Source organism: Clinocottus analis, unplaced genomic scaffold, assembly GCF_023055335.1.
Source record: "Clinocottus analis isolate CAN_PGR_092001 unplaced genomic scaffold, fCliAna1.0.p SCAF_6, whole genome shotgun sequence".
In the NCBI taxonomy this organism is placed as follows: Eukaryota; Metazoa; Chordata; class Actinopteri; order Perciformes; family Cottidae; genus Clinocottus; species Clinocottus analis.
The window spans coordinates 22,290,005-22,311,788 of NW_027176218.1; the positions used below are offsets into that span (position 1 = coordinate 22,290,005).

At 47.7% G+C, this 21,784-nt stretch overlaps 1 protein-coding gene and 1 non-coding gene across 2 annotated transcripts in view; one reads left to right on the forward strand and one right to left on the reverse strand.

Annotated features, from left to right (window-relative positions):
* Positions 1-8,224: 8,224 nt before the first annotated feature.
* On the forward strand, positions 8,225-8,296 carry trnap-ugg (transfer RNA proline (anticodon UGG)). The gene has a single exon. It is a non-coding gene; the product is annotated as a tRNA-Pro (tRNA).
* A 2,216-nt stretch (positions 8,297-10,512) lies between these two features.
* Positions 10,513-21,784, reverse strand: part of lrp5 (low density lipoprotein receptor-related protein 5) — a 57,805-nt gene continuing 46,533 nt past the window's right edge. The window contains exons 17-29 of the mRNA XM_068602650.1: positions 21,176-21,324; positions 20,925-21,102; positions 19,624-19,820; positions 18,108-18,313; positions 17,845-18,035; positions 16,736-16,945; positions 16,513-16,638; positions 15,693-15,929; positions 14,356-14,466; positions 14,031-14,270; positions 13,157-13,299; positions 12,303-12,400; positions 10,513-11,807 (exon numbers count right to left, since the gene is read on the reverse strand). Coding sequence (XP_068458751.1) covers positions 11,483-11,807; positions 12,303-12,400; positions 13,157-13,299; positions 14,031-14,270; positions 14,356-14,466; positions 15,693-15,929; positions 16,513-16,638; positions 16,736-16,945; positions 17,845-18,035; positions 18,108-18,313; positions 19,624-19,820; positions 20,925-21,102; positions 21,176-21,324 — 2,411 coding nt within the window. The 3' untranslated portion in view covers positions 10,513-11,482. The remainder of the gene's footprint in view (positions 11,808-12,302; positions 12,401-13,156; positions 13,300-14,030; positions 14,271-14,355; positions 14,467-15,692; positions 15,930-16,512; positions 16,639-16,735; positions 16,946-17,844; positions 18,036-18,107; positions 18,314-19,623; positions 19,821-20,924; positions 21,103-21,175; positions 21,325-21,784) is intronic.

Genomic DNA, 21,784 nt, shown 5'->3' on the forward strand with positions numbered 1-21,784 from the left:
TTGTTCCCGTTTGATGTGTTTGATAGTTGAACGAAGCCTCACAAGCGAACGTGTTGTCCTCAGAAAGAATCAGTTTAAACTTGTCCCACACTGACACTGTAGTTATCTGTTGATGGATGGATGCATTTACATGTAATTATATGCCATGAACTCAATGGAGCAGCTTCAGCGAAGCCTCGTCTCTGTGTCGTCATGTCCCAGAGTGCAGTGTTTTACTCCTCAGACTGCAGAATATCCTTGGATTAGTATTAAAAACAGAAGGCACAAAAGATTGTGCAGGATTACGTCACAATGGAGCGTCCTCATCTGCATCCAACACTCCACGTCAGGTCTGATTGTGGCATTGAGTTCATAGAAATCCTCCAGAAGCATTTTGACCGACTTGTTGGGACGAACGCAGCCGATCCAGAGTCGACACTCACAGGAGGAAAAGCAACTTTATTTATGTCCCATTTGTTAACATTTTAGAAACCGTGCGCGAAAATCCTCCCGCTCCTATTTTAAGTCCCAGCATGCCCCATTTAGACAATCTTTTGGGATAAAATACAGGATTTCTTTTACATCTTTGAACCGAACGGCACAGTTTCTTGACTGAAACTCCTTCCTAACAGGACAAGACTTTGTTTTATTGTGATTGTTGTTGCAGATTCTGATTCTTTAGGTCCTAATCTTTCCATAAAGGTCTTATTGACGCTCCAGGAGGCTTTTTTGGGGAATCTGGCTCACATCATGCTGGATGTTCATAGTTACCATCACATTTGTTTTTGCAGATATACATTTTTTTCCCAAGACTTTGCTGAACAAATACAAACAATAAACACAAGTATTGTAATTAATTTGGGGTTCCTACGACGACTCAAACAGGGAGAAGAGGTCTGGAGACAACGTGGGTTCCACAGTTTTTAACGTGTTCACTTATTCTCATGATGCAACGACGACTAGCTGCATAAAAACCTGTTGAGGTGACGCGACACTTCATTCTCTCTGTAAATCCACGAGAGCTTCAGTGTTTCTGAGCCACTTGATGTGACATTCACAAGGAACAAGCTGGCAACTGATGGCCTCTAGGTTTTCAAATAGGTCTATTTAAGGTAATAAAGTCACTGATCCTGATACAGGTGTGTGGACATCAAAGCTCGGTCTGAGTTAAAGAGTAACAGCGGCGTTTTTGAACAAAGCGGATCAGATATAACTTCAAGAACCTGCAAGATAAGAAACATACTTTTACTTTCACTATCAGTGTGACCTATCAGCAGTCACAGCTTGTTCTCCGAGCCTCTCAGAGTCAGAAGCAGCTTCATGTGTGAGCTTTGCTCTCAGAAACAAACAGCTGAGCACAACACAGGTGGACACATCAAGATGTGTAACACACGACTCAGAGAGAAGCCAGAGGAAACCTCAACAAAGCGCCCAGAGGTGCACTAGAAATATGAAATATTCACGCTCCCAACCTTATAAACGACACCATGACCCTCCCTCTAGCGCCGCCCTCAGGTCAGGCTTCACACTCACCAGCAGCACGGCTGTAACTATAGCAGCATCATCGGTATGTGTCGCTCCAAAAGCTTTGTATTGTGTCGCTGCTTCGTCATCTAATCCACGGGGCAGGAGGAAAACGCGCCGCGGCTTTAGCGCGTTCAGATACAGTAAGATGACACACTTCCACCCGGCGGAGCAGCAGCTGCTCCTGCGCACCGCGGGGGACATCTGCTCCATTCAGGGAATCAGGACAGCTTATTGTGGGATGTATCGGGGAAATCTTTTCCTGCTTTACATCTCAATAGAGATCTATCTTGTGCTTTTTTCCCCCCTCGCCCATCTGCCTCGGTGATGGAGCTGGTTGATACTGTATCCGTGAGGGATTCATAACCTTCCAGTTCGTTTGCACAGACAGAAAATGTTTCACTCAGGAAGTGACAAAGTTCATACGGAGGCTTGTTCATCACCACGGGAATCTATATTATTCATATACACTTAGAAAATAGGAATGAAAAACTATTCTCAACAATAAATTGTCCGGTCAACTTACTTCTGGAGCTAACCTGACCGCAACCTGAAGAAGAATGTTATTATTTTTAGTTTAGTTAAACCTTTATTTAACCCATAGAGATTAAAAAATCTCTTTTTTGAAAGCATAAAAAACACATCAATACAGACAGAAAACATAAAACAAGTTAAAACAGTCAATTTAATTTAGTTTTTGTTTTATTAAATAACTATGTTGAGAATGAACATAGTTATGTCTCAGCTGCTGTGAAACACCTGAGACACCTGAAACACTAAAAACATCAGCGGATTCTCTTCTGTACGTCCTCTTTTCAGTAAGCTAGCAACAAAATGGCGTCGCGGCTAACATCTGGTGAGGAGCGGGACCCGATGGGCAAACCAATATTTCATGGGTTGCCTCCCGATACACATTCTCTCTCCTGACCACCAGGGGGCGACTCCTCTGGTTGTATAGAAGTCTATGCTTCATGTGTTAAAGCTGCATTCTCTCTCCTGACCACCAGAGGGCGACTCCTCTGGTTGTATAGAAGTCTATGCTTCATGTGTTAGAGCTGCATTCTCTTTCCTGACCACCAGGGGGCGACTCCTCTGGTTGTATAGAAGTCTATGCTTCATGTGTTAAAGCTGCATTCTCTCTCCTGACCACCAGGGGGCGACTCCTCTGGTTGTATAGAAGTCTATGCTTCATGTGTTAAAGCTGCATTCTCTCTCCTGACCACCAGTGGGCGACTCCTCTGGTTGCATAGAAGTCTATGCTTCATGTGTTGAAGCTGCATTCTCTCTCCTGACCACCAGGAGGCGACTCCTCTGGTTGTATAGAAGTCCATGCTTCATGTGTTAAAGCTGCATTCTCTCTCCTGACCACTAGGGGGCGACTCCTCTGGTTGTATAGAAGTCTATGCTTCATGTGTTAAAGCTGCATTCTCTCTCCTGACCACCAGGGGGCGACTCCTCTGGTTGTATAGAAGTCTCTGCTTCATGTGTTGAAGCTGCATTCTCTCTCCTGTGTCGCTCTCTACTGTAACACTCTCACCTTTTGTTTATCCTTCCTTTAGGGACAACAGGTCTTTCCAGACTTCGGCTCTTGTAAGTGCTTGTCGCCGCGTCACCGTCTGCTGTCTGATCTGACGGTTAATTGACAACCTCCCTCCTCTCCCTCTCCCTCCCATCCACTCCCCCGACCTCAGTCATCAACACTGACGTGATGAAGTGGCGTCTGCCGTCACAGCTTTGTGTCTGCAGACGGTGTGAAGGAGCAGCGCTGTCACACACAGCGGCTCTGGTGTCCTCATGGCTGACCTGCAGGCCTTCTGGTTTACATTGTCCATGAATACAGGACTAAACACATTGTGCACAAACCGTCATGCAGTAACACACATGATGACTCATATTGTCACGTTCTTACTTGTTGGCCATGAATACTATCAAGGTAAAGCTTCACTGAGCTGACCCGCTGCATCCTCACAGCGTCACCACCTCCACCAGCTGACAGGGAGGTGTGTGGATGGCAGAAACTGGAGAGGAACTCAAAGTGCAGAGAGGACGGACATCAACACAAGCGCCTCCTCACAGCTTCACTGGAGCTTTCTGCTGCGCCGCACGGTCATCCTCAGCAGATGGAGTTCGTACTTATAGCGTGAAGTCCTTCCGGTAAATGACAGTAAGAGGTTGCAGACGAGGGGATCTGACCAAAGTCTTTGTTCAAGTCCCTAAAGCTGCGATCCTCTCGGACGGAGAAGTCCATGTTTCCATCTTCTGAGACGTGAACGTCATCTAGAAGCCTCGTAGGGCTGAATGTCCCACTCTGAAGGTTGGACAAACCCAAAACCTCAAAATCCAAGATGGTCAGAAATGAGTCACACATGGGGGCGACTCCTCTGGTTGTATAGAAGTCTATGCTTCATGTGTTAAAGCTGCATTCTCTCTCCTGACCACCAGGGGGCGACTCCTCTGGTTGTATAGAAGTCTATGCTTCATGTGTTAAAGCTGCATTCTCTCTCCTGACCACCAGGGGGCGACTCCTCTGGTTGTATAGAAGTCTATGCTTCATGTGTTAAAGCTGCATTCTCTCTCCTGACCACCAGGGGGCGACTCCTCTGGTTGTATAGAAGTCTGTGCTTCATGTCTTAAAGCTGCATTCTCTCTCCTGACCACCAGGGGGAGACTCCTCTGGTTGTATAGAAGTCTGTGCTTCATGTCTTAAAGCTGCATTATCTCTCCTGACCACCAGGGGGAGACTCCTCTGGCTGTATAGAAGTCTATGCTTCATGTGTTAAAGCTGCAATCTCATTTTGGATAAATTTGTGAGCAAATATAATGAATGAAACATTATAAAAAAGCTTTGGAGAATAAAATATACACCTATTTTTTTAAATTTGGTCTTTTGGGTAGTTATTTAGAGTTATAAAATGATGTAACGTTTTAATTTCAAAGTCAAAAACGTTTCTTTTTGTCACCGTAGAGGTTCAGAATGAGTCTCTTCATCCTGTCGCATGATATGTAATATAATATATAACATGTAGGAGCATCCTGAGAGCTGAATGAGCAGCTCAGCGCTGCCTGCTGGAGAGTCCAGGCTGCAGCACTGACTCTGCTGTGGTGTTCATGCTGTGCACATGACGTCTATTGCTTCTGTCCATCCTGATGGAGGAGTGGTTCTTTCTCCAGTGATGTACCCTGTAGAAAGGATTTATTAATGGATGCTCATTTTAAATATATTCAAACTAAACCTCACGCTCCTGCAGAGCCTTCACTACTAATGACACGCTGCTGCTTATTTTGTTATCTGTGCTCGGCCTCCATGTTTGCTTGTGACCCGGCAGGTGAGTGTCATGTGCTGCTGGATTTAGTTTCTAGCTTCTTTAAAGTTGTTGCACCGCTCACCACAGAGGATGAATCTACTTCTGACTGAAGCATAAACTCGTCCTGCTTCTTCCCCATTTGAAACATTCCTCTCAGGAAACTTGAGCGTGTCGTCTGTGAAGCAGCCGCTCTGCTGCGCTTCACCAGGGAAACATGAGCGTGATGTAAACTCCAGCAGCTCTCTGTCCCATCGGCTCTGCAGAGTCCTAATGATGAGTTTCAGATAGTTCCCACCATATGTTCTCATTCTGCGGGGAACATGTGATCTGCCTTCATCCTCCCTCTCTGCTCTGACAGGATGAAGGTCCGGCCTCCTGCCGCCATGACACATAGGAGCTCCTCTTCAGCCGGACGGGGAGCGATGCTCACACTCATCAAAGGAAAACAACATCAATGGAACAATTTAGGGAATTTATTTTGTTGCTGTTTTATGTTAGAAATGTTTGAAAAGCCCTTTACTTAACCTTTAAAACCCCTTAAATGTCCTCCTCAAACTATAAAGTGTGTATCTCTGCAGCCTTGAAGGCTGTTTAATAATGTTGTGTTATAATAAAAGGTACACATGTGAGATGTTGTTGTAAATGTCAGTCTGTATGTTTCTGGTTAAGAGGAAATGAAGATGACACACAGAAAGAAACGGAAAGGTTTCAGGTCAAAGAAGGAATTCAGCCACTGATTTTGAGGTTTTGCTGTTTTTTTTAGAGCCAACACTGCTATGGATGTTCAGGGAGTTAACACATCAGAGATATCACGTTCACCTGCAGCTGCAACACAACACAGTGTGGTCACTCGGCAGGTGCAACACCTTTCTGTGGGAGGGGGGGAGGTAACCTTGAAAGACGTCCAGGAGAAGAGAAGAGATCTCTACAGAGCTGAGAGGGAGGCAGAGAGAGAGAAAGAGAGAGAGAGAGAAAGGCAGCTGGTGTAATTACAGAGCGGCAGCACTCAGGGAGGAGGAAGCGGGAAGAAAACACAAAAAGTTGTAGAAGTTGTGGAGCCGGTCTCCACCTCTTCCCTGCCTCTGTTCGGCCCTCAGCACCTGGCCACCAGCTGGACGGCCGGCGCTGGAAAGTTCCCGTCTTCCCCTGGAAGAGTCTGCTCTCCTGTGGCGGCAGAGGCTTCCTCCACTCCGCCGCCACGCTGCGACTGCTGGTGTTGTTGGGGTCGCACTCTGGAGGGCCGGCGGCGTCATTTGCAGATTCCACTGCAGCTTTTGGAGGACCGGCCTTTGTGCTCCGCTCTTCAACGCCGCTCTTCAACGCCGCCATGGCAGCGCAGTGTTCACGATGAATGTATGAAAACACACAACATGCAACGCTCGAGCACGGCCGGATGTTAGAGGAAGAAACCTTCTAGAAGCCAACAGTACAACCTATGAAGAGGCACAGACTTATGGAAGATCAAAGTCAGGACTTTTGAAATATTACGACAAAATTATATATATATATATATATATATATATATATAGACAGGGAGGCTTTGATATTGTTCTTACATTCTCTGTTGGTTTTGGGGCTTTTTCATTAAAACACAGTTTTCAGACTCAGAGTTTCTTTTTATTGAAGCTCAACACATGGTTGACCATGCTAGCACCGTGCTAGTCTGTGTGTAGAGAACATGCTCAGATTGTGGAATAGCAGCGAAAGGTTGTTTGGTTATTTTAGTTGCTAGAAAGTGGAAGTGGCCTTTAGCTCCGGTGCTCCGGACGCACTGAGCCCAACCACAGAGTGCCAAGAGGCCTGTGTTTGTGTTTGTATGGAGCGCACACACACACACACACACACACACACACACACACACACACACACACACACTCACACACACACACACACACACTCACACACACACACACACACACACACACACACACACACACAGATAGAGCTGTTGCCTGAGGGCTTCATTACTCCTGCTGGACGTTGGGGGGTAGAAGTGGGAGATCCCCCCTCCCCATGGAAGACGGTCACAGTGAGCTGCGAGCGTCCTGGAGGTGAGAAACAGGCCTCGCAGGGTGTTGCCGGCACAAATGGTCGGGAGCGTCTGCAGCAGGAAGCGGCTTTGGGGGTCATTGCCCTGTGGGCCGCCGTGAGGCAGATATCAGGCTCCACAGAGACGGCATGCCATGTTTACGACCAGAGTTTTACGGAGCGACCCATCTGGTGATCTGTGGGGCCGATGTGTTGTAGCTTGACTTGCTTTGTGGAAGGTCCTTTGGCCTCTGAGGTGAGGTCATCCAGTGCATCCCCCCACATCCTCTTTCTACCCAAATGACTGCGTACATATCGGGTTTCCTTTAAAACTCCTTTCCCACCTCCAGGAAACTGGTAACTTCTTTGTTTTTACTTGTTAGCATTCAGTTTCTCTTTCACTTTGAGTTTTGCCTCATTGCGCCTGAGAGGCTGCAGGTGGAGGTGAGGCTCTCCAGACCAGAGGACCTACTGTACCGAGCTGTGAGAATGGACGAGTCCAGGGCTGCATGAACAGCATGCCTCTTTAGCTTTTAGAGAAGTGAGACTCCTCTTCCTCTTCCTCGTGGAGCGTCTTGTGGAAAACCTTCTTTGTTCAAACCTTCAGTGTTGACGCTCTCTCATGGATGAAAAACTACTGCTGGTGGATTTGTGTGAGAAGAACACTTCATGAGTGAAGGGAGCACAAGACACACGGTCATGCTAACATGACACACGGTCATGCTAACATGACACACGGTCATTTTAACGTGGACATACGATCATGCTAACATGACATCGATCATGCTAACATGACATCGATCATGCAAAAATGACATCGATCATGCTAAAATGACATATGACCATGCTAACATGACATCGATCATGCTAACATGACATATGCTCATGCTAACATGACATGTAGCTCACTGCAGAGTGCACACATTAAAACTTCAGACGCACATTCAGGATACTGAATATCCAAAAGACAAACAGCTTGTGAAGATATTCCTCTGATTTTAAAGATTTGTGTGTGTCAGATATTCATAAAATACACATTGACAACATAAAATTACGTGTTCAATCTTCTTTAACATTACAGGGTCATACAATGGAAAGCAGTCCACATGGCTCCACACTTCACACGTGGTGTCGCAGAAACAAATATTTAAATCGAAAAGAAGTAAAACAATAAAACAGACAATACAATAGAAAAGTATATTGAGTGTCACTAAAGGAATAAACAAAAGGAAAACTTATATTTAGACGATGTAGTAACAGTCCAGTGGATTGGAGAATCCAACACAGTGTAATTCATTGTCTCTACGACAGGTGTCGCTATAGAGCAGCTCTACAGCAGTGAGGGATGTCGTGGTTGTTTTCCTACCCGACTTCCTTTGCGGCATGGCGGCTCGTTGGTCTAGGGGTATGATTCTCGCTTTGGGTGCGAGAGGTCCCGGGTTCAAATCCCGGACGAGCCCAACTTTTGAATCCATATATTTAAGATTAGATCCAATAAGACATCTTGTGTTAGTCCCGCAGTGGAGGAATGTACAGGATGCAACATTTACAACATATTTACGTCCTCTTTTTCATGCTTTCAGGTTTTTTTCACCATGAAATATAAACTGTAACTATGACGTCCTCTGATGGTGTGGATGTAGTCACCTCTAAAACATTGCAAAAGAAAATAACAATATGCATAAACTTTGAAGATATACTGTATATCACCAAAAATGTTTTTATGTTGAATTTGAGGTTCAACTGGAATGAAATATGACAACATACATTACCAATGCAATAGTAATGTTACTAGTTTTCCATGTGGGTTCATATTCCAGTCATGTAATATCTCACATAAAGCTGCTTGCTGCTTGAATCCTGAACACAAGATGGCGACCTCACACTTCCCACACAAATCTATCGTCTGGTGATGACGTCACATTCATGCTCCACGTATAAAAGTGTTTGAGTAGTAGCAGCAACACCAGACGTGTATTCAATAATATTATCTTCTGAAGCATTTACTTTATTCATTGTTTTGTTAATAAACGTCTCGGCCTCCGTTACTCTGTTGCAACCTGTTGCGTAAAGTTACACAACTGAGCAACTACCAGATGTGTTGTCTTTATCCTTCAAAATAAAATGACACAACACATTAAACAGCAAGAGGATGTTTTACTGAGCTCATATACAAAGATAGTGAATGATCATATTCACCCCACATGAGTATGTGTGATATTAGAAATGGTTTCCAACACACACACACACACGCACGCACGCACACACGCACACACACACACACACACATATATATATATATATATATATATATATATATATATATATATATATATATATATACATATATATAAATCTATATATAATTTATGTATACATATATTTACACAGTATCTATATAGTATATATATATATATATAGAAATAATATACTGTATATACTATGTATATCTATACTGCATATATACACAATATGTATATATATACAAAGTGTATATATATACTATAAATAAAATATATAGTATATCTATACTACATATACATATTATATATATTCTACATATATATGTATATATAATATCTATACTATACATCTATAGAATGTATATTCTATAGATATTATATCTATATATATATCTCTATATATAGAGATATATATAAATATTCCATCTCTACTAATATATATATATATTATATATACTATACAAACATAATATCTTTACTATATAGATATTATATCTATACTATATATAAATCTATATTATATAGATATTATATCCAATTATTAATGAGGGCAGACTCACCTGAACCCTTTCATATCAGTATTATTGATCTGATTATTGTGAGTAGTTTCATTAGTATTGACAATGTTTCCATAACTTTCTGTCTGTTACTTTCTGTCAGCAGGTCGTTGGTTCAAACCTCCGTCCTCACACGCAGACGCCAGCACATTCATTAAAATATAACCTTTATTATATAAAAATGCTTTTGATACAAAAAGAATTGTCACAAATCAACATTACACAAAGCATTTTTAACGAGACGACACACAGGTTTCAGGAGTTTACTGACACGCGGTTGGAGGCGGAGCCTGAAGCCCTCAACGCTCTCTTCCTCCTCCTCTGTTTTCTAAGTGCATAACCGTCTTCCCACTTGTTGACACCGGGCGCCGTGCAGATAAACAACAACATCCCGGTGTTAAGTGCTGGATGGACCCTGAAGACGCTGCGAGTCTCCACACAAGCGAGAACACGCCGTTCAAGAAGCGCTGTCAGGCCTTTGCCTGCAGGTCGCGGCGGCCATGTTGTTTTTGTTCAGAAGGTCCGGTGCTGGACTTTGTTTGTGTTTGTTTAGGTAAACGACCCGGAGCTGCGTCTCCAGCTGGAGTCCATTCCTGGGAATCCCACCAAGCGGCGGCTCCAAGGAAGCAGCTGTTGGCGTGTTGTTGTTGTTGTTGTTGTTGTTGTCTTTTGCAGGAAAACGCACGACATGAGCATGAAGCTAACGTTAGCACTCGCTCTGTGGTAGCTTAGCACAACAGAATAAACAACAGACACGACCCAGCGTCAAACATCTCCAGCTCACACGAGACCGGCGGTTCGATTCCTGCAACAGCTCTGAACTAAATGTCTCAGTGGAACTCTTTCACTTCTCTACCCCCCCCCCTCCCCCCCCAAAGAAAAAGACTCCTTCAAACCCAACACGAGGACCGACACAGACACGTTTCATCTACACACAAACACAAACAACAATAACAAAAGTCGCTATAAGAATAATTTGTTATGAACTGTAAAATAGCTTCATGGTCTACTGTCCGTATGAGAGTGGTAATTTGGGGCTTTCGGGGTTAATTATAGTTCATAGTAATAACTGATAAGAGTATGTACACGATAGCAGCAAACATACTTTTGGTAAACGGGACGAGGGAGAAGAAGAAGACGCGGCGAGACGTCCAGGTTCACTCCTCGCCGCTCCGTCCACGACTTCATGACACGACTGTACAACAGCGTCACGCGGTGATGTCATGCGGTGATGTCATGCGGTACGTCGTGGTCACGCGGCGGCTTCACGGGGAACTCAGAGGAAAGGATTGTTGGCTTGTCGGTCTCGGCCCCCTCGTGTCCGACCGCAAAGTAATTCACAATTTGAAATGTGAGGGTTATCATTTCAAAAGAAGATTAAAAATGATCCAAAAAGTGTTCACGCTCGTGCCGCCACACGTCACCCTCTGTTCTCTCGGATGCTGACGGGCGTCCCGTCCTCCATCGCTCCTCCGGCGTTCGGTGCGGAGCGGCCGGCGTGAATAAAATAGTAAAATAATTCCTCTCTGATTTCTTTTTGTTTCTATCATTTTGAACACTATGTACACACACAGCCCCGCGGCGGGGAGGAGCGCTCACGCTGCAGGAGGCCCGGGAGCAGCCGGAGGTCTGATCCCGCGCTGGTCGCCCCGCCAGCTCCGAGGGGACTGGAATGATGAAGACGATGGTGAAGATGCGGGGACGGAGGAGGCTGAATCGGGAGCAGCGGTGGGAGCCGGTCGGAGGCCGGAAGTCGGCTCGTGAGTTCGATCCCCGGCAGCCGGACGGTGCCGCCCCGTTAGCGGCGAGCGGACCGCGTCCTCCCTCGCGGGGCCGCCGGGAGGGGTCACGAGGAGTCGGTGCAGGGCGAGGGCGGCGGCGGGCACAGGTGGAAGTAGGAGCGCTCGGTGGACGGGGACGGCGGGCAGCTCTCCTCGGCCGACAGGTACTGCGAGCGGGGCGTCGGGGGCGGCGGGTAGGGGTCCGAGTCCGAGTTCAGGTCCATGTAGTACTTGTTGTGTTTGCCGTGGCCGCCGTGGCCCGCGGCCTTCCAGCGGCCCGCCGACGACGCCGGCCCGGCCGGCGGGTGGTGCGGGGTGTAGTCGCTGTCGCAGACGTCGGTGCTGCAGGGCGTGGTGGGCGGGGCGGCGCCGCGGACCGGGTGGTACGGTCTGGAGGGGAGGAGGCAGTTTAGATCAGGTTCAGGACAACGAGGAACAAAACGTCAGCGTTAGCGATTCGTTCCCTTCATGCTAACGGTTAGCGACGTTGCGCTGACTCGCATCAGGATGCGTTCAAGCTCGACTCAGTGAAAACGAAGGTCAAACGTGACGCTGCAGTTTGCGGCGAGAGACTCAAACTCATCTAGTTGTTTGAACGAGATATTTCCACACTAACATAAACTTTAATGAAAAATAGCTGTAAAAAGGACCGGCGGCACGCTGAACAGCATCTCTACGCTCATCCTGGAGCTCTTTCATTTCACATGAAGACGCTGAGCTACAGAGGTTTCTTTTTCCTGCAGCAATCAAAGCGACGATCTTAATCTTAGTGTCTCACGCGAACACATCCGCTAGAGTGTGTGTGTGTGTGTGTGTGTGTGTGTGTGTGTGTGTGTGTGTGTGTGTGTGTGTGTGTGTGTGTGTGTGTGTGTGTGTGTGTGTTACCTGTATGATCTGGTGGTGGACGGACTGTTGGACGAGTAGAAGACCTCTGTGTTGTAGAGAGAGCGGTCAGTCGCCGGGGACGGAGGAGGGTTCAGGATCTACGGACAGGAAGGACTCTGTGTTAGCAGCCCGTGGACAGGAAACGGCGTGCAGACGGACTGCGTGTGTGTGTGTGTGTGTGTGTGTGTGTGTGTGTGTGTGTGTGCACTTGTACTTGCTACATAGTTGGGACCACGTGTTTTTTTTACACAGTTTTGAAAAGCGAGGACAGTTCGGTCGGTTCTCACGTTTGTGGGTTCAGACTTCGTGTTCAGGTTCAGGTTAGTCAGAAGTAGGTGGCGGTGAGGGTGTGGTAGGGTCTGGGCTCAGGTGTTTAGTCTTGATGGTCAGGTGAGGGCAGTGGTTCTTAAACCCTGCAGTGGGGCTTTTTTATAATCCTCTATTAATCCAACAATCATTCTCTGCATTTTACCATCCTTATCAATTAAAGAGCTTTGTGCTGCTGTGAAGCTCTGGGGCTTCAGGGTCTTGCTCAAGGACACTTCAACATGACCAGTGTCCATGAACTCCAGGAGACATGAAACCTCAATAATAAACACATGGAGACATGCTTGTACCTGTTCACGCTACGACGTTAACAGGTTAAGATTCTTGTTGTTTTGCCAAAACAAAAAGCAGAAAAGCCTCTCACAGAGATCAGCTTCTTGTTTCTTCCTCCAAAGTGGGGCGTGGCAAAAAAAGTTTGAGAAGGTCTTCATGTTAATGAAGGTCCTCATGAAGGTAGATGTACAAGGATACAAGTGTGTGTGTGTGTGTGTGTGTGTGTGTGTGTGTGTGTGTGTGTGTGTGTGTACCTGGGGGTAGAAGGCTCCCTTGGTGGACGAGGAGCTGCTGGACGAGGCTCCGGTCACATGGTTCCTGTCGTAGAGAGGAGCTCCGCTGCTGCTGCTGCCCATCAGGCTGACGGAGCTCATCATGGACTTCCCACAGGAAATACCTGCACACACAGCTCACACTTTACAACACGCAGGACAACACGCCATCAACGTCAGCTGCACGTGGTGTGTGGTTCAACCGGTTGGTAAGTATAATCGTACCAGCGTGCAAACACCTTGAACGTGACACCTGAGAGGGCTTTAGTCCCCATTTTAACCTGTTAAACTGTGGAACCAACGATGTCTCCAGACCTCTGTTCCCTGTTTGAGTCGTCGTAGGAATTTTTTTAATTCCAATACCTGTGTTTATTGTATGTATTTGTTCAGCAAAGTCTTGGAAATAAAATGTATATCTGCAAAAAAAATCACTTTTAAAAGATATTTTGATGGTAACTATGAACATCCAGCATGATATGAGCCAGATTCCCCAAAAAAAGCCTCCTGGAGCGTCAATAAGACACCTTTATGGAAAGATTAGGACCTAAAGAATCAGAATCTACAACAAAAATCACAATAAAACAAAGTCTTGTCCTGTTAGGAAGGAGTTTCAGTCAAGAAACTGTGACGTTTGGGTAAAAAATGGAAGAATTACATATTTTAAGCCAAAAGATTGTCTAAATGGGGCATGCTGGGACTTAAAATGGAGGTTTTCGCACACAGTTCCCAAAAGGTTTCCCTGGTCCTATCATCCTGAAGTGAAACAGGTGTTAATCTAAAGATCCACTCGGGCGTCTTCTTCATTGTGGTCATCCTCCGTCCCTCCTCCCCTCCGGACGTTGAGGTGTGATCTCACCTTGGAAGGTGCCGTGCTGCGAGCCGCTTGGGGCGATGAAGTTGAGCGGCACGTGCGGCGTCCCGCTGATGTACTCGTGGGGGAACGTCCCGCTGGGGCCCTTGTAGCGCCGGCACACCACGCGCTGGCAGACGAAGTAGGCGCCGCCGATCACGAAGACCAGCAGGATGATGGCGATGACCGGGCCGACGGTGTTGGGCCCGGCGCTGGGGATGCCGCTGGAGGGAGGAGACACGTACTCTGGAGGCAGAAGCAGAGGACGCCGGGTCAGCGGACAAGACCTGGAAACACGAGAAGACGTGCGGCGGCGGCTCGGTGCGTTTACCACAGGCCAGCTCGTCAGACCCGTCCAGACAGTCGGAGTAGTTGTCGCACTGCTGTTTCTTGGTGATGCACTGGTTGTCCCCACAGCGGAACTGGTTGGGAGGGCAGATGGCTGCAGGAGGACGAGACACAGACGGTCAAACAGAGAGGAACGGGTTCATTTCATCCACCGTTACCCATAAGACCTTGCAGCTCAATTAGGGTTCGCAAAGGGGCAGAAAATTGCTGGTAAATTTCCGGAAAGTTTCCACGGGAATTTTGAAAAAAAGAAATGTGCCTAAGTTTTTTGCAAAAGCATTTAACAGGAACTTAAATGTAGTTGAGAACAAGACTCTGCAGGCCGAGCTCAGCTGGACCCAGAATGCAGCTGGTTGAGAACTTTGTTTAACAGAAACATAAACATAAAACATTCTGTTGTTTTTGACGTTTTGTCATCAGTGTTGCGTCTGAACGTTTCAGCTCGATGTCTGCAGAGTGTGAGAGCGCCGAGTTGCGTAGAGGCCAAGAGCGGTACTGCAGCCAGAGATTTAAATTACAGCTGCAACATATTGAACAAAATAACTGAAATAGTTCATTTGTTGAAGCTGTGAACTGAGTTCAACATGTTAAATTATGGACTATGAACTGAACTAGTTCATGTAGAAAGTGAACTTTCCCAACACTGTTTGTCATTAGCATATTGATTACTTGGTAAACTGAAGCCAGTAGACTTTTTACAGCAGTAGAGTAGGAAGTATGTATGTCCACACTAAAGTACACCATCACCTCCATTATTCACAGCTTTCAGAATGTCAAAAAAGTCATTTTTAAAAGTTGTATTATAAATGTTTGCATGCGTGTCTGCTTATGACAAAGTACAGTTAAATTACCCCAAAATGTCCCGTTAATTCCCGTGGAAAGTTTCCAACTTTAAATATTCCCGGAATTTTGCAACCCTCAGCTCAATAGAACCGAGCCGGTCTAAATGTTAAATGTTAAACACGTTAGTATTAGTATTAGTTAGTATTTGATCCACTATCTGTGGTTAAAAAAAAACTAAATCGACTTCCCTTTCCTGTCATGCAACCAGCACGTATGTCATTCTACGTCATCCAGAACCAGAGACCATGTCGAGTCTTCAACCACCACATTTCATACTGACATGCTGTTTTATTTGTAGATTAATAAAACTATAATAAAGCGTTTTCTCCCACATGTATGTAAATCCTTCCATCAGCAGGCCGTGGGCTCAATCCCCTCGTTCAGTGATGGATGGAGACTCAACAGACGGAAGTTGTATGATAATTAGTGATTGCATGTTGGTGCATTAGCGTAGCATCTACAAGCTAACGTGCGTACTTTCGCAGTCCTGCTCGTCGGAGTGATCGGTGCAGTCCGGCTCGCCGTTGCAGCGCCGCTGGGCGTCGACGCAGCCGCCTTTGTCACACTGGAACTGGAAGGCGGAGCAGACGGGGCAGTTCTCCTCGTCGCTGCTGTCGTCGCACTCCGGGAAGCCGTCGCAGCGCCACGCCATCGGGATGCAGTCGATCTCCCCGGTGGAGCAGGTGAACTGCTCCGTGGAGCAGGTGGGAGGCTCTGAGGGGAGAAGGACACGAGAGGGGAGGCGGTGAGGAGGGAAGCGAGGAGTCTGAGAGTCCTGGAGGGGGCGTGGCCAGTCTGTCTGACAGGAAGTGAGACCCAACGTGTTCGCCGACAATCGATTGCTCCGAGAAAAAAATCAAAAACCTGGACTTCAATGTTTTGAGTTGTCTTTGACTAAAAAAAACTGAAACTATAGAGGATAAAATGAGACAAACTAACGAGCATTTTCACCTGGAGTGAATCTAAAATAGCATTACATCACATTTAATTGCATTCAGCTCATTCAGCTGATCCAGAGAGACTCACAATAAGTGCGTTCAACCGTGAGAACAAACTGCAGGAATCAGGAAAGTAAAAGTTCTTCAATAAAGTCAAACTACAAAGTGCTTTCAGTAAGAAACATTAAAGAGCTGCTGAAGTGCAGCTGCGCTCGCTTCCTCCACCAAGCTGGAAGATGTGGACCCTCACTGATGTCCATCATCAGTGTTTAGCTCGCAGCTACAAGCCGACTGGGCGGGAAGTAGCGTGAGCTAGCGTGAGCTAGCGCAGCTAGCGTGCTAACGGCGGCGTGGCTGACCTCCGCAGTGCAGCAGGTCCTGCAGCAGCACCAGGTGCACGGGGCAGGAGCAGCGCGGCGTGCCGTCGCCCTTCGCGATGCAGATGTGGGAGCAGCCCCCGTTGTCCCGGGAACAAGGGTGGGATGCTGGAGGAGAGGGAAAAAACAAAATGGTGACACACCGCCCCAACGAAGCCGGTCGCGTCGGGACGTGACGCCGGCGGCGGCGGCGGCGGTTCCGTACCGAACTCCTGCGGGTCCATCTCCTCCACGGCGTGGATGGAGGTCAGGTAGGAGATGCGTCCCTGGATGCGCGTGCGTCCGTCTCCCGTCAGCTTGTCCACGCGCTCGATCATCTGCTGCTGCCGGTCGATCCAGTACAGGTGATCCCCCAGAACCGTCAGGCCCGTGGGCTGCAGGATGTTGGAGTCCTGCAGGACGATGCGATTGGCTCCTGGTGGATCGACGTGGGCGGAAGAAAAGAGCGTGTCAGAAAACAGCAACATGATCCTTTAAATTAGCTCTTTTTTCTGTAAAGTATTAATTTACAGAATAAATAAATCCTGTTCAACACATGCTGCGTGTAGAGACCTTTCATGTGGTTATATTTTATTCAAATTGGTGTTAATTTGATAGAGAAATTCAACTTGTATTCATTGTTTCTATGATGATTTTGTCATAAATGTGTGTTGACATGCACAGAGACACACTGCTTCCTCTACTTCTAGTCATGGTGGCACTGAATGTTACACATGATTACAAGATGAAGAGTAAAACACTGTAAGTTATAAAAATACACTACCATTCAAAGGTTTCGGCTCACTTAGAAATGTCCTAATCTTTAATAGAAAAGCTGTTTTTAAATGAAGATAACATGAAATGACTCATAGATACCCTCTCTACATAGTTAATGTGGTAAAAGACTATTATAGGTGGAAACGTCTAGTTCTTAATGAAATATCTACATCGTGTATAGAGGCCCATTTCCAGCAGCTATCAGTGTTCTGATGGTACATTGTGTTTGATCATCGCCTTAGAAGACTAATGGAGGAGTAGAAAACCCTTAAAAACTGTCAAAACCTTTAAAAAAAAACCTTAAAACCCTTGAAAACCCTTGTTTAGTGACGTCAGACATCTAAAAACAGCTCTGCTGGAGAGAGAAGCTGTGAAACTGTTCTTCCTTTGAGCTGGTGGAGGACCTGGAGCTTCACATTGTGGTTCATTATAATAAGGATGTTCCATGAAATGAAGGATGGTCCATGACAGAACTTGAGGAGGAACTGAACGTTTGTCTGGTTGACCCTGAAGTCTTGAACGAATGTATTCTTAATCTGCAGTCTGTGTGTGACTCACCCGTCAGGTCGCTGCTCTCGATGCGCTTGAGGTCGGCGTCGACCCAGAAGAGTTTCCCCAGCTTGTTGTCCAGCGCCAGAGCGACGGGTCGGATCAGCCCGGTGGTGAACAGAGACTCCCTCTCGGTGCCGTCCAGACTGGCTCCCTCGATCTTCGCCGAGCGCTCCTGCACCGTGGTGAAGTACATGTACCTGCAGGAGCAGAGACACGCGTGAGCCGCCGCTCGCCGTGCACGGTCCTCGGGCCGCGAAAGAGGCGCTCACCCTTTCTCGGCGTTGACCACGATGGCCCGCGGCTTGTCGGCGTCGTCCTTCAGGACCACGCCCACGACGTGTCCGTCCATGCGCTGGACGTTGATGGTGTTGGTGGTCTCGCAGGTCCAGTAGATGTGGCGGCTGTAGGGGTCCAGGCTCAGGTCGTGCAGCTGGTTGTCCGCCGGCTGAACGCCGCCGCTCACGATCATGGACGACTGGAGGAGAACGCACCAGAGGTCAGGAGGTCGACCACAAGATACGCAGTGGGTCAGGTGGAGTGGTTGTGAATGCAGTGATCAGCAGGAGCAAGCATGTTCACGCCTCAGATGACGCGGCATCGCGGCGAGATTACGTAGCGGGATTAACGGTTCACTTCCGGTTCCCGCCTCAGATGCCGCTTCATCTCGAGCAGTTGCCACTAACTCTACGAGATGCCGGGGAATTCAACACTAGTTTTTAAGCCGTGGCACCGGCACCTCGTAAAATGCTTTTCAGTGAGCAAAAGCAACCCTGTGCTTTTATTTTGAAGGGAACTTTTAATGCCGCAGAGTGCACTCTTTCCTCTGACTATTTGTGATCGTTCGCTCCTGTGAGCTACTGTGTTGAGGATTTTGGGCGGCGCTCTAGGAAGCAGTGCTCGAGTGTAAGTCTCTGGGGCTTTTATTCTGAAGGGGGACAACGGAAAGAGAGGTGCGGGGAAATGTTTCGAGTGAAAGGAGAAAGACTTGGCTGAACTAACGGAGCATGGGGTTGTTATTTCATTGTTATGACTCCGTATCGGCGCCAGAGGAACCCTCGGCTGCAGAAGAGCAAAGAGACTCACACCAAGAACCACATGAACTCAGGGACACAGGTGAAGGTGTCGATGCACGCTAATTATTCAAATGAGACATGTACCCGTCTCCTTGAGCCTCAACCGACCCTCCAACCAACGCCGTCTCCACCTGTCTCCACCCACAACTCCATACACAGCAAAATCAGAAGTGTGAAATGAACTCCCATAGTGTTAAAATCAACACTGTGCTGGTGTTTATAAAATCCACTCAGGTTCAGAGTTAAATTTACACTTTGGATAGTGTTAATATTTTAACTCTTTCATAGTGTTAAAATCTAACACTCACAGTGATGGATACAACAAATGAAAGTCTGAATACACAACAGGGATAATAACTTCATTCAGGGTTTCACATTCATGAAGTTACACCGCTGAACTGCATGCTGGGTCGTCCTGTCAAACTCCATGGGACAGGATCTCACAAAAGACAGATTGTGTCATAACCGTATGTGTAGATAACTTAGTCAGGAGTGCATTGTGTTAACCCTCAGAGCTTCTTCACACCCAGAAGTGAGGTGACGAAGGGGGAGGGGCTTTTCAGAGTATTTCTAACCACCTGATTTAACTCCGTAAGTTACCACCAACACGAGGCGGCATCTTACTCAAGCTGTTGTTGAATAACTCTGAAGGAGTTATGACACTGCATATTTTACTGTGTGCGTTCATTGTATTGTTGCAGGGTTTTCGTACCATGGCTCCGTCGTCTCGGGCCCTGCGGATGTTCTGCCGGCCGTCCAGCCAGTAGACCAGCCGGTCCAGCGGGTCGTAGCTGACGGCTCGGACGTTCCTCAGGACGTGGATGGGCAGGATGATGTCGGGGCTCTGCTCGCCCAGCACCATGCGGCTGATGCTGGCCTTCTGGCTGAAGAGCAGGAAGCTGGAGGGAGCTGCAGGCCGAGAGGCAGAGAGGCAAAGAGGCAGTGAGACAAAGAGGCAAAGAGGCAGTGAGACAAAGAGGCAGTGAGGCAAAGAGGCAGAGAGACAAAGAGGCAGAGAGACAAAGAGGCAGTGAGACAAAGAGGCAGAGAGGCAGTGAGGCAGAGAGGAGACACAGCACCGTTCACACGGGAAGGCTGAAGGCTCACAGGACGTTTGTTGTGAAATGCAAACACGCGGGGTCAAAACACACACACACACACACACACACACACACACACACACACACACACACACACACACACACACAGACCAGCTGGAACCGCTCTGGATGATGGTCCAGTGACTTTAGGATGTGTGGAAGGTCTGGAAGCAACACAAGCATGCTGGATTTCTGTGTGAGTGTGTGTGTGTGTGTGTGTGTGCAGATTGCCACACAGTCTGTGTGCTGGCTGTTGAGCAAGATGCAGCTGAGTTTGGTCCTTTCACCTTTTACTTCCAGTAACTCTTGTCAGCTTCGTGTCGTTCTTGACAGACGGCTCTTTTATGAAACCGTCGTCACAAACCGAGCTGTCAATCAAACTCTTACCGGAGCCGCCCGGCCATGTTCACCTGCGTGGTCTCCTCTCCGCGACTGGATGGGTTTCCGCGCGGCGACATCACGACTGTCACGCAACGTGAGCAACCACTCGCAGGCAACAAGCTAAGCAAGAAGCTAAGCTAACCCAGCTAGCGCGGACGTGTGTTTACGTGCACGGAGCTCGCTGCTCAAACACAATCAAAGTTGATGCACGATGTTTCCTTGAGGTTGCGTTTGTGAATGCCGAGATGTCGGTCTGCATCGCTCAAGGAATTGTTTTGTTGCTGCCGTTTACATTCCTGATGCGACACACAAATCAAAATGAAGCGCTGCAGGAGTAACCGTGTCTGCGTCTGGTTGTGTGTGTTTCTTGTTGAGCAAATTGGCAACAACTGCGTGGAATTTATGTTGCACAACCACAATAAATGACCCCTGAGTCTCATTCCACTGCCGATGTTCTGCAACCGTAAAGTGTCTTCAAGTGCAATCTGTTGGCGACATGAAGCGGCTTCTCTCCCGGCGGCTCGGTACTTACAGCTGCAGTTGCGTCCGTCGGCGTTCAAGGTGTAGTGGGAGGCGCAGCGGCACTGGGCGCCGGCGGGCGTGGCCAGGCAAAGATGGCCGCAGTTGCCGTTGTTGTGGGAGCACTCGTTGGTCCCCTCCTGGCGGGAGGAGTGGAACACCAGGATGTCCAGCATCAGCTCCAGCTGGCCCTGAGGACACACCGGATGTGACACCAGGACCCCGATGACATCATGAGTCAAACCCCTCTGATTGGTTGCGTACCTGTAGCACCACCGTGCGGTTGAGGCCGCTGCGTTTGTCCGCCCGCTCGATGCTGCGCAGGTTGAAGTCCGTCCAGTAGATGTAGTCGCGGTACTGGGTCAGACCGAAGGGGTGAGGCAGGTCGTCCACGATGATCTCCCTCTGCAGGCCTGCGGGGGGAAGGACAGCGTGAGAACGCCGTCAGCAGATTCTCTGCGATGGCGCCGTCGGCCCGATGGGGGCGCTAGAGGAAAGGTCGTGAGCCTCCTGCTGGGAGACTGTGAGCCGCCAGCTGTTAGTTTGAGGGATTAGTCCGGTAAATAAACACATGTACACATGCAGGGAGGCCTGCACCGTGACGACGCTCACGTTGTCAACTACATCCTGTATCGGATGAATGCATTTCCACTTTTCTGAGCTCGAGGTTCACCTGGAGGTCGTGAGGTCGTGAGGTCGTGGACGCGCTGAACCTCAGCTCACGAGGTGTTGAATCTGCTTTCAGCGACATGAAACCAACAAGCAGGTCGTGTTCGGTTCTAGCTGCTCATCCTGTGTGTGGCTACGAGTGAACAATAAGAGAGTCTAAAGCAAAGATGGCGCTCTCTAAGCCACGCCCACTTCCGACTGATC